This window comes from Apodemus sylvaticus, chromosome 1 (assembly GCF_947179515.1).
Source record: "Apodemus sylvaticus chromosome 1, mApoSyl1.1, whole genome shotgun sequence".
NCBI classification, from domain to species: domain Eukaryota; kingdom Metazoa; phylum Chordata; class Mammalia; order Rodentia; family Muridae; genus Apodemus; species Apodemus sylvaticus.
Window position 1 is genome coordinate 165,009,745 of NC_067472.1, and position 12,334 is coordinate 165,022,078.

The following is a 12,334-nucleotide window of genomic DNA, read 5'->3' on the forward strand; positions in this document are numbered from 1 at the left end:
GTCGCTTTGTTCTCCAGCCCAAGGAAACCCAAGGAGCTACATCCTGTCCCCAGATGTCCTTATAAGTACACATCACAGACTGTGAGGCTGGGGTCTGGGAACATGACTCAGTCGGCGACTTCAGTCATGGGGAAACTGAAGCCAATGATAAAGGACAACACATCTCTGGTTATCCCTTGGACAGAGACCGGAGTAGAGGATGGGATTCAGACATTAATCAAGTGTCAACAGTCAGACGAACACTTATGAAGAAACATGGCGGGGGGGGGGGGGAATGAAACAATTCCCCTCAAGACATGAATTTATTGGAGAGATAACAGCTATTCTTGGGGATGAAATCTATGTAAAATCTATTTTTTGGTACTTTTTCCAGTTATCAGGATGGTGAGTAGTTTATGATGAGCAAGTTTTATGACTGACATGGAGTCGGTCATTCTGACACCCTGGACAGGGGATGCTTAGGGGAAGCTGGAAGTCAGAAAGGCGGTGAGATTTCTCCTAGGTCATAAGCCCAGGGGTTGGGACTTGAATCCAGTTTTTTTCCTAGCTCAGGGATTGGTTTTCCTAACACTGTGACTTGGCGTGCTTGCATGCCCATCACATGTGGCGAATTTAAAAACAGACCAGATAATGTTTTATTTATTAAGGTAGCTCACGGGCATGGGGTATTTTGTATTTTCCTGGTGTGTTCAACATTCCTTAACACATTTTTAAATAAACCGCACGAGAAAAACAAAAGGGGTTGGGGGAATCAAGAGAAGCTAAAAAAGGTATAAAAAAGCCAACCATGTCCCAGGGCTCAGGCTGGCCACCCACAGTAGTGGACATGCCTGAATCAGCATCCGAAGCCTGACAGCCCACCCTGTGCAGTGCGGGGCTTGTAGCTACCACGGCCAGCAAACCATTTGCACCTCTTGACTGCTTACTCCTCTTTCCCCTAAAGCATCTCCACCGATCAGAGGTCACGGTACTCCACAAGGTTTTCTTGGTACTTTTATTATAAAGATCATAGACTCTTAAGCCGTCCCTGGGGGCTGAATCTCCGTAGCCCATTGCTTAAAGGCTCCGTGTTGTAAGACTTGTGGCCTCTGAGCATCTGTTTCCTTACCCCGCACATTGAGAACATCTCAATATACCTTCCCCAGGGATGTTAGAAGTATGAAGAAGGGATGAGAGACCGAATACCCAGCACCTGCAGTACCACCTCACTGTGTATTCTGAGCTCAGAACACACAGGCCCTCTCTCCCTGCAGCCACCTCAACTCCCTATGGGGGCCGGGGGTTCCACCCAAAGGAGGCCTGAGAAGGAGTCTGCCCACACAGCTTTCTCTGAGGGTCACCCAAAGAGAACCATCACAAATGACCTCAGAGGGGACAGTGGCTTTCTTTCCGTTCCTTCAAATAAATTGAAGTTATCACACGCCCAGCCCAGTGTGTATGTGTGTGTGTGTGTGTGTGTATATAATTAAGTCTATAATCCAATGACTTGTAATGAGTTTAACTGGTTCTATTATTAAAACATCTTTTTATTTTATTCAATATATTTTTATTTACATTTCAAATGATTTCCCCTTTCCTGGCTCCCCACTCCCAAAAGTCCCACAAGCCCTCTTCCCTGCTCCTGTTCCCCCATCAACCCCTTCCCACTTCCCTGTTCTGGTATTGCCCTACACTGCTGCACTGAGTCTTTCCAAAACCAGGGGCTACTTCTCCGTTCTTCTGGGACATCATTTGATATGTAGATTATGTCTTGGGTATTCCAAGTTTCTAGGCTAATATCCACTTATCAGTGAGTGCATACCATGATTGATCTTTTGAGATGGGGTTACCTCACTTAGTATGATGTTCTCCAGCTCCATCCATTTGTCTAAGAATTTCATGAATTCATTGTTTCTAATGGCTGAATAGTAGTCCATTGTGTATATATACCACATTTTTTTGTATCCATTCCTCTGTTGAGGGACATCTGGTTCTTTCCAGTTTCTGGCTATTATAAATAGAGCTGCTATGAACATAGTGAAGCATGTATCCTTATTACATGCTGGGGAATCCTCTGGGTATATGCCCAGGAGTGGTATAGCAGGATCCTCCGGAAGTGATGTGCCCAGTTTTCTGAGGAACCACCAGACTGATTTCCATATTAAAACATTTCTATTAATGCAACTTCCTGTATTCAATGGCAATCAACCCCCAAACTCCTAGGCACCTGTGGATCTGCTATCTCTACAGATTTTCCTTTCCTAGACACTGCATGTAAATCATATAACTTGTAATCTTTTGTATTGGCTCCTTTTCCTCAACCTATTTGTTTGTTTCATATTTTTGTTTTTAACTTTATTTTTAGAGTACTAGGGATTGAATCTAGGGCCTGGCCCCTGCTAGGCAAGCCTTCCACCTCCAGGCTGCATCACCAGCCCTTAGTGTAAGTCTTGTCCAGCCACGTTAGAACACGAATCGACTTTACAGTGCTGCATAGAGTATCACTATACGGGCATACCTTATCAGTTCCCCAGCTCATGCACTGCTCAATTCTGTTTTCATATCACAAAGAACTCAATGGGGGTGAAAGCTCTAGAAGCTACCCACCCTATCCAATGGGTGGTCCGTAACGGACAGAATCCCAAATAGCTAGAATTGTCTTCTGCCCACATTTCCTAATGGTATTTGTCTGGTGAGCCAGTTCCATAGAGGAAACCTAGAAACAAAACCCTGAAAGACCACAAGAATGCTGACACTTCCCAAGGCTTTGGGAAGGGAGCCTCACTCTGTCTGTGACTGGCCAAGTTCACCTAGACTTCTTACACAGGGTGAAAACAGGAACACCCAGAGTGAAGTGACACTCTGGCCTGGCCACCCTCTTTTGATTGGAAGGCCAAATGGTACAGACCATTCTGTTTCAGTGAAGCCCACTACTGTCGGGACACGTACCTTTTCTGGTTTCTGCCTGACCCCTCTGTCCCCACTGGTTTGTACTAATGCACTTAGACTGAAGTACTAATTTATCATAGATATAAGATATATCTGTAGAGATGATATAAATAATGCCAGGCATGACAGCCAAGTCAATAGATGAGTTGGTTTTCTGTTTGCTTGTTTTGTAAAGATTTATTTATTTATTATGTATAAGTACACTGTCGCTGTCTTCAGACACACCAGAAGAGGGCATTAGATCTCATTACAAGTGGTTGTAAGCCACCATGTGGTTGCCGGGATTTGAACTCAGGACCTCTGGAAGAGCAGTCAGTGCTCTTTACCACTGAGTCATCTCTCCAGCTCTTGTTTTCTTTCCTTTTTAGTTTTTCCAGACAGGGTTTCACTTTGTAGCCCCTGGCTGTCCTGGAATTCCCTCTGAAGACCAGGCTAGCCTCAAACTCAGAGATCCACCTGCTTCTGCCTCCCAAGTGCTGGGCTTCAAGGTGTGTGCTGCTACTGCATGGCTTGTTTTGGAGTTTTGAGACAAGGTCTCTTGTAGCCCAGTCTGGGCTGTATCTCGGTATACAAGCAAGGGTGACCTTGAAGTCGTGATACCCCTGGCTCTACACCTCAGATGTGGGGCTCGGAAGCATGCACCTCCACACGTCATTTATGTGTTGCTGGAGACTGAATCCCAGCTTCTTGCATGTTAGGCAAGCACTCTCCCAATAATCATGTTACCAACAGAGCCATGTCTGGCAACGTTATTTTGTTTCAACACTTTTTTTCTTTTCTTTTTCTAACAGAGTTTCACTCTGTCTTACTTTGCTTGATACTCTCTAAATGGACCAGGCTAACATCAAATACTATGGACCTACAGGCTTTGCCTGTGATTAAAGGTGTGGCTACCACACTGGGCTTGTTTTACATTAAAAAAATTTTATTTTATTTTATTTTATTTTTTTACTTAATCATTCTCCATCCTGCTCACTGGCCCCTCCCAATCACCGCCTCCCTACCCTTCTCCTCTGGGGAGGTTTGGGGGGAGAGGGGGAAATCCTAGCCAGGTCAGAAAGTCCTGTACATCAGAATAGCAATCTGAACAAACCTGCCCCAGAGAGGAGGAGTGATTTTGAGTCAAAGTGTAAGGAAGGGGGCGTTGCGGAAGGCAATTGTGAGACTCCTTTCCGAGTCCTGCCAGCCCTGTGGGTCTGTGCATTGTACAACTACCTCAGACCACCCAACCACCAGCCCTGCTCTGGAGGCCCTGTGTCCCACCAATGGCACTATCTGTGCGGAAGAGGGGAGGGGGACAAGGGAACAGAAGCAGAGCCCGTGGGGACCCTTGTGCAGAGGGACAGAAACTACCACTCAGCGCTGCACTTTGCTGCTGTGAGGACGGTCAGTGGACACACTCCCCCTGTTCCCTGCAAAGACTCCAGAGACACTTCCTGCTCTCCCACCCAAGAAGGAAGGCGTAGCAGGGGGCAACTGATTTCACGTGAAAGGCACACACTCCTTCAGGAGCGGCCTAGAAGAGCTGCCCATGACTGCCGAGCCCAGGGCCTCTCACCTGCCTCTACCCACGTTCATAGTCACCTGTAATGTCAGAAAATCATCATAGTGTTTGAAAAAAAAATAATGTTGTTTTAATGTCTTTTGTTTTCCTTTTGAAGCCGACTGATTGCCCCGGGCTCCTCTTGAGAAGCAGCTGGCAGCTGGAAAGCCCCACAGGTACACCTCCGCCCTTTCCCAGTGATCAACGCTGGCTCTGGAACGGGCGGGTGGGCCGTGCGCACCTGTCCTGCGGTGCTGGAGTAGCACAGGCCTGCCCAGACCTGTCTTTACAAAGTCACACAGAGCCTTTGTTCTAGGCCCAGACGGCGGGTGCCCAGGGGCAGTGGCTACAGCGATAGTCCACAGAGGTGATGCTGGTCTGAGTGCCTCCCCCACCTCCTGTACTCTGTGTGCCCCATCTCTTTGCTCTTGGAGACGTGCCAGAGTCTGCCAGTTTAAGCCTGCCCTGCCCTGGGGTGATGGTTAAGATCTGCCCTGCCCACAGTCCTTCCAGACTCCACCTGTCATATCTGACAACATGTTCTGGGAGATGGGGGAGGGGGTAGGGGTGGTGGGGGGGGGCGACGCTTTCTGAGAATACCAGGACTTTGTTCTTGCAGGCTAACAAGAGCTGTGCTTGTGGAAGTACAGTGTCCAGTACAGCTTAAAAAAAAAAGACAGATTCCTCCCTTGGAAAGCCTGGGTGTCTTCCCAGAGACAGGGCTGTGTCTCTAGCTTTTCCAGGGTGGACAGGCACTTTCCAGAGATGTCACTCATAATCTCTCTTTGTGTGTGGTGTGTACATGTGTGTGCGCATGGGTGTGCCCCAATGCACTGTGTGGGAGCTTCTCATTACTGAACCTGAAGCTTACCACCTGGCTAACTGGTTACCTCCTGTCACCAACCTCTACCTTCCTCAACTCCAAGTCCTAGGTGTACAGGCAAAGCATGAGACGCCATGACCAGTGGGGCCCAGCTCAGGTCTTCATGCTCCCACACCAAGCCCCATTCAGCTTTCGGTCAGTTTCTCCATTGGTAACCCATGGGTCCTGTAAACTCCAAGTTCAGTCATGAGAACAGGAGCCAATGCAGACAAGCCCAGCAGAGCACAGTTAGCATCTGTTCCGTAAACACTTACTGTAAAGACATCTATGCCTTCCTAGTATAGAGAGAAGGAAGAACAAATGAAGCAGAAGGCCAGACAGCAGGCAGCTGCCGCTAAGTGGCCAGAGTTCACCTCCAGGCCTAAGGGAGGAGGCCAGACTGCACAACTCTGTAAAAGTCCCTGCAGATGCTCTCCTGGGAGGCCAGAGGCCAGCCCCATTCCTAGACACTAAGAGGAACATGCTCTGCCACCTACTGGTCAGCACAGGAACTGCACAGGGGCACACCTTGTACACTGAATTTGTGTCTACTACTGAACACTGTAGGTTCCAGTAATGTCTACTAAGTCCACGAAGATGGGACCCACAGCTAGGGCAGGGCAACCTTCTAAGGATTCTTTCTGTAAGTTCTGAGATTAAGTTCGGCTAAGCTACGCCTGAAACTCACCGGAACAGGTGACCAGGCCTGCCCAAGGTCAGGCTTGGCCAAAGGAGAATTAATGCCCCTTTTCTGACACATTCCACCCAGAGTCACACTATGGATGCAGAAGCCATGGATGCCTCCCACCTCCAACATGGAGAAGACAACAGTTCAGAAACACAGGTGGGTGGTCCAAGTTTTCATCTCTTCCCATAGACAAGGCGGTAAGCCCGTGTCGAACCCATGAGGTCGGCTAACTTACCTCCTCCATTTGTGGACTCCGGCTTACTGCTCCCCTCAGCCCCGCCCCGGCTGGCTTCCAGGGTCAAGGCTCCCTTACATCTTTTCAGAGCACACTCCTGCTATGCTAGGAGGAGCAATCGCACTGGCCTGACTGTGCTACCTGTTCCGGGAAAGCTGGAGGCAGGTGCAGCCTAATGAGCTGGGGAGATGCCTGGCCTATGGCTGCTTCAGAGCTGGCAGCTGCCTGTGTTTACAAACAGGGGGAGGGGGAAGGAAAGGGGAGGGGGAAGGGGGAGGGGCAGGAGGAGGGAGAAGGGGAGGGATGGGGATGGGGAGGGGCAGGAGGAGGGAGAAGGGGAGGGATGGGGGAGGGGGAGGGAGAGGGGGAGGGAAAGGGGAGGGGGAGGAGGAGGGAAAGGATTCCAGGTGGAAGTGTTGCCTGAGGAGGCAGATAATTCTGGCCAGCGGGCTCCAAACCATTATCCCATCTAATAACACTCCACTAGCAGACACTATTGATGCTAATTAGCCATCAAATCCAAGGTAATTAAAAGCTAATCGGGAGGTTAAAGAGTGGTTGTGTGTTCACAAACCTCACTCTCTGTCTTCAAGAGCAAGGTGAGGTGCCACCAGTAAGGATGGAGCGGTTCCCTTGGGTGCTGGGTGGCTGAACTTGGGTTCTGTGGTTGGATATCCTCTTCCCCACAGATCACGGCTGGTTGATAACCGGCTGCGCCCCAGGACTGGCAATCGGTGTTGTTCAAGCAGGGACTTCTCTGAGTGGAGCAGTGTGCTCCCTTTCGCTCCTCCCCCCCCCCCCACCCCGTGGCATGCAGGTGTGGCATGCACACAGGACTGCATTCTTAGAGCGATCTGAGAACTGTGAGAAAGTTAGTATCCTCAACTGTGCCCAAAAGGGCACCCAACCAGGATGGCTCACTGACACCCCTGGTCATGGCTACAGCAGTTGTTAGGTAACAGGTGGGCCTTAACAGGTGGGCACGGCAAATGACGAAAAGGCATGGGCCTGACTCACCTTCTGCAGACAGCCCCTGGGTGTTGATTCCCTTAGCTGCCAGGAAATTCAAGCAGGCATCTATGTTTTCAATCTAGAGGGGAAAAACACGAGACATGTTTAATAACCATTCAGCCTTCTCCAGATCCACTCACGAGGAACCAGCAGCTATCAGAATGCACTCAAAGTGGCCAATGAGATAGACGGGAGCAAGGTTAGGACTCTCAAAGCAGCGTTGTCTGTACTCGCACAGGAAGCAGTTACTTAATATCCTAACCGCACGGTGCCAGAAGTTGAGGCCCTGGATTGCTTGCAGATGCCAAAAATAACCAGGGCGGAATGAGATCTCTCATCTTGATCAATGTCACCACAGTGTGGATCCTCAAAGCCAGATTGGTTGCCAGTAACACGGAGGTGGAGATGCAATTGATAGACCCACCCATCCTCCAGTTGCTGGGGGGGAATTTCCAGTCACTAAAGATGCAGGCAGTCAAATGTCCAAAAGGTAAATGGCAGTTTCAGCAGGGATCAGTGTTTACTCACAAAATTCTCACCCTGGCCGGCATTGCAGGTGACCACAGAGGACCATGACCTCTGGGGTGCCACTGCTCTTTGTCCTCTCTGTGGCAAGGATAAAGCCACCAGCCAGAGTCTGGGAGGCTGCCCATGTTTGCTAGGGTTGACACCAAGGCCAAGGGCAAATCGATGTCAGGCCTCGAACAAAAAAAGCAATTAGGTCATTCCCAAAGGTCTGATTTGACTTCAGCTGTCGGGCCTAATTACTTTTTTTGTTTGTTTGTTTTAAAGGAGTATTATCCTGGCTTGCTGAATGTCTCTGGTGACCAGAAGTAAAAGAAACAGCTTTTGATTGGCACAGCCATCTTTGGACGTCATAGCATTTGCGCTACACATCGACGATTCCACCACTCCCATCCACAACTAATTCCTGCAGTGGGATTTCCCAGACTCTCCACTGTTTATACGCACTCAAGCCAGTATTTACGCCACGGAGTTTATTCTAAACTAACAGAGGACAATGAACATATTGTCCTTCTCCCCACTCACAGCCATGTCTTGATAGTTCCCCACGGCTACCGCTGGTGAGAAGCAGCTCTGGGCACAGCCTGGCTCTGGGCTGGTCCTCATGAATTTGATTCGCCCTGCTATATGACGTAGACTTCATTTGGCCACTGACTTTGGCATTCTCCTTCTCCACTCCAGCCTGCAGAGCTGAAGGTATTGCAACATGTAACAAATTCCATACTTTTGTCATAGTCTCACAGTGAGGATGGCCCTCATGGTGGTGGCAGCTCCCACTGTTTAACTCATTAAATAGGCCACGGGCCACCTGACTGAAACTGCGCCATCTTAGAAGAGCACACACAGCCCCAGTTAGAAGTGACTCTCTCCAGGAAAACCCCCATTTTTACTTATTTGTTTTTATGTGTGTGAGTGCATTGTAGCTGCCTTCAGACACACCCGAAGAGGGCATTGGATCCCATTACAGATGGCTGTGAGCCACTGTGTGGTTGTAGGGAACTGAACTCAGGACTTCTGGAGCAACAGTGCTCTTAACCTCTGAGCCATCTCCCCAGCCCATACCCCTTTTGTTAAAACCCAGGTTCCCTCTCCTTCCAGCCCACCTTGAAGGTCTTTACCAGGCTGCTGTATAATTGTGAGACCTCAGTAGAGGGGGGATGAAAGTGGGGAGAGGAAGAGATCAGATCACTTCCTGTACCCTATCACATGGTGTGTGGAGGGTGAGCTGCTCCCACTTGAAAATACAGTAAGAGTTAGATTTCCAAATACTGTTTTAGCCTATTACAAAATCTTGCTTGTAAGAGAAAATATTAGTCATAAATAGAAAATACTGTCTGTGATGGTTTTGTTTCTGCTATTTATACAGCAAAACACTTCATAGAAGGTTGTGGGCCCACAAAGAAGCACTGTTCTATGGGCAAATAAATACATGTAATAAGTGTTCTCTCTCTCTCTCTCTCTCTCTCTCTCTCTCTCTCTCTCTCACACACACACACACACACACACACACACACATTTATATAAAGAATGGCCGTCATTATGTTACCCAGTATAAACTTGACCCCCTCAAGTAAGCCTCTTGCCTTAATCTTTAGTTTAGCTGGCACCACAGGTGTGCACAACCATCTCCAGTTCAAGCCACTATCACTTTGAAAACACAATAAAAGCATGAAATTTTTTGAGTATTATGACACATTTCTACAATACAAGCATTTGGGAGGGTGTGGATAGGGACAGGAGAATTTGAAGTTGAAAGTCAGTCTGGGCTAAACGTTACCTGTTTAAAAAGACAGACAAGAGCTAGAGAGATGGCACTTGCTGAAGTAGTTCAGAGCACTTGCTGATCTTCCACGGGACCCAGGTTCAGTTCTCAGCACCCACAGGGCAGATCACAACCGTCACCAACTTTAGTTCCAAGCCCGCTTCTGGTTTTGGCAGATAGAAGGAGTGTATGTGGTGGACGTGCATACATGCAGGCCAATAATCATACATATAAAATCAATCTTAAAAACCAAACAAAAGTGTTGTACACCACATTCTTTCATGCCTGTCCTTTTCCATAACCCCATGCTACTTCTTTAATAGAGCATTTTTATCTTTCGTGTGGCGGATGAGAGAAGCTACGGTAATCTATCCCCATGGGGAAAGAGAAAAGGAAAAAGCTGTCACTGAATTTTTGTTAATGCAAAAATTGAAAGTGGTACAGTTAATATTTACCCTAGACAGGGTCATGTAATAAGGCTAAATACTTTGGTACTAGACTAACAATGTGAACTACGGGGGGAAAAAAGTGACGGGGCAGAACAGAGACAGAGAGACAGAGACAGGCGCACACACACACACACACACACACACACACAGAGAGAGAGAGAGAGAGAGAGAGAGAGAGAGATGGAGAGATGGGGTTAAGAAAAGCGTTCTATAATACAGCACTTCTACAGACTCCCTTTTCAAGGATCAGGGAACACGGTTATTCATCTCCTCTATGGGATATTCAGTGCCCACAGCATTGCGTAGAAAGCATGGCAGGCTCTGCTGGCAATGCTGGCCTTACTACATTTCAGTTCAGCCATCTGCTACGATTCCTCATAGCATTCAGTTCTACGAGAAGGAGGAATAACTGTAAGTGTAATTATAAAAAAAAAGGGGGGGGCACAGAGGCATACTTTCTCCTTAGTTAAAAAGTTCTACCATTCTTTTATATGATTTCATGGTGTCATTTACCAGTCCCTCACAGGGGCAAGGGGAGAAAAAGTAGACATTGCTGTGGGGGAAATATCTTGGGCTGTCCTAGTGCAAGTGGGGGAAGGGGAGTCAACAGGCATCTAGTAGGTAGAAGTCAGAGACAGTCCTACTATGTGCACAACTGCACTTAGTAGGAGGACGATCCTTACTCTCTGTCCAGTCAGAACACCACCAGTGCTGAGGCGGAGGCTCCTCGGGTTGGATGATTCAGTCACACCTTGGCTGTGCAGGTGTCAGGCACTGAGCTCTGCTCTTTGGATGCCACTGATTTTAGTCAGGACCACAGGATGGGACAAGTGAGGTAAGAAAGCTAAGGCCAGGCTTTTGAACAAGATCGCCCAGGTCAGTGAAAGCAAGCGCGGGGGTGGGGGTGGGGTGGGGGGGTGGGGGGGAGGGGCGGCGGCAGAAATGCCCCAGGAGGCCTCCTCTCTTGCTCAGGGGCCTGCTGCAGCCATACACTCTTCCTCTCTGGGGTCCACAGAGCCATTCCATGCCCTCTCCGGTTCCCCCCAGAGCACATGAACCAGAGGAAGCATCTGAAACTTCACTCTTTCAGGGTACAGGAAGCATTAGGACATCACGAAAACACGAGGGACAACATCCAGAAGGCTGACCTGCACTCCCAGAAAATGATAGATAGATAGATAGATAGATAGATAGATAGATAGATAGATAGATAGATAGATAGATAAAAGCTGGATCACCGTGGAAAGGTCAGGCGCAAGCCCACAAGTACCATGAAAATCTTCCCAGTGCCCTGAACTCTGCCCGGGAGGAGTTAAAAAAAATTCCTCAAGTCACAAATCCACTCTTTAATCATGTTCTTCTGGGGCTGGAAATCACTCCTGACAAAGGGGGCTGGGACCCTCACTCTTTTCATCTGCACCCCAGGAACACAGAGAAGCTGGGGAGCAGGAAGGGGTCAGGCCTGGATTCCAACCGCCCTCAGCTTCATTTGGAAGGAGATCAGAAGCAGGGCCTGCTGCTTTGATCCTGGCCCTCTCGTGATTACAATGCACCTTAAGGTTTTCCTCCAGATAGAGCACAGGTGAGCAACCCAGCTCCTCGCCTGTTAAGACTGCAAGCCACCACCACACCCCAACAGCACCCCGGTGCGGTGCTCATTACAGTGGTAAAGACGCTCTTGTGCCCTCTCTAAAGAGGCTTCTGGCTCATGTGTGATCCAGACGCCCAGGGAGAGCGGAGGATCCTGTTAACACTGGGAGGCGGAGAGAGGGAAAAAGAGACTCTTAACAAGAAAAGTATGTAAATATGACCAGACCTGTTCATTAGCACAGTGCAGCCAATATAAACCACTTTCCAAAATTAGCTAAGAGGAAAACAAATCTGCGCAAAGTCTGACATTCTGGTATTGCCTAAGGGGGGCTGGGGCTGGGTGAGGAGGCTTTTGTACTTATGGCCATGGAGATGGTGAAGAGCTCTGGGATTGAGTTGCTCCAGTGGGCCGCATAGATGAGGTTGGAAGCCCAGCAGAGGGGCCAGCATGTGGCCTAGAAGCCTGGAAGCAGAAGGTGACTATTGAAGGATGGGGCAGGAAAGAGGAACAGATGCTGGCTAGGATGCCCTTTTGCTTGGAGCCACTTGTAGCACAGCCTTCATTCACCCCAGTGGTCCTTCCTCCCCGTCAGCCATCACCTTGACCTTGAACAGGTTCTCCGTAGCATCTGCACTTCAGATTTGCAGGGCAACCTCCATGGCTGTGTGCATGACAGCCTTTGTCTCAGTACTCAGAAGACATTCCATAGCTCAGAATACCCTTTAATCCCACTGCTAAGT

General features: G+C 48.7%; 1 protein-coding gene across 2 annotated transcripts in view; it reads right to left on the bottom strand.

The window, feature by feature from the left end:
• Nav2 (neuron navigator 2) overlaps positions 1–12,334 on the bottom strand; it is a 364,636-nt gene that overhangs the window by 204,764 nt on the left and 147,538 nt on the right. For both annotated transcript variants that reach the window (XM_052162012.1, XM_052162003.1), the window contains exon 4: positions 7,274–7,346. In XM_052162012.1, the coding sequence (XP_052017972.1) occupies positions 7,274–7,346 (73 nt within the window). The remainder of the gene's footprint in view (positions 1–7,273; positions 7,347–12,334) is intronic.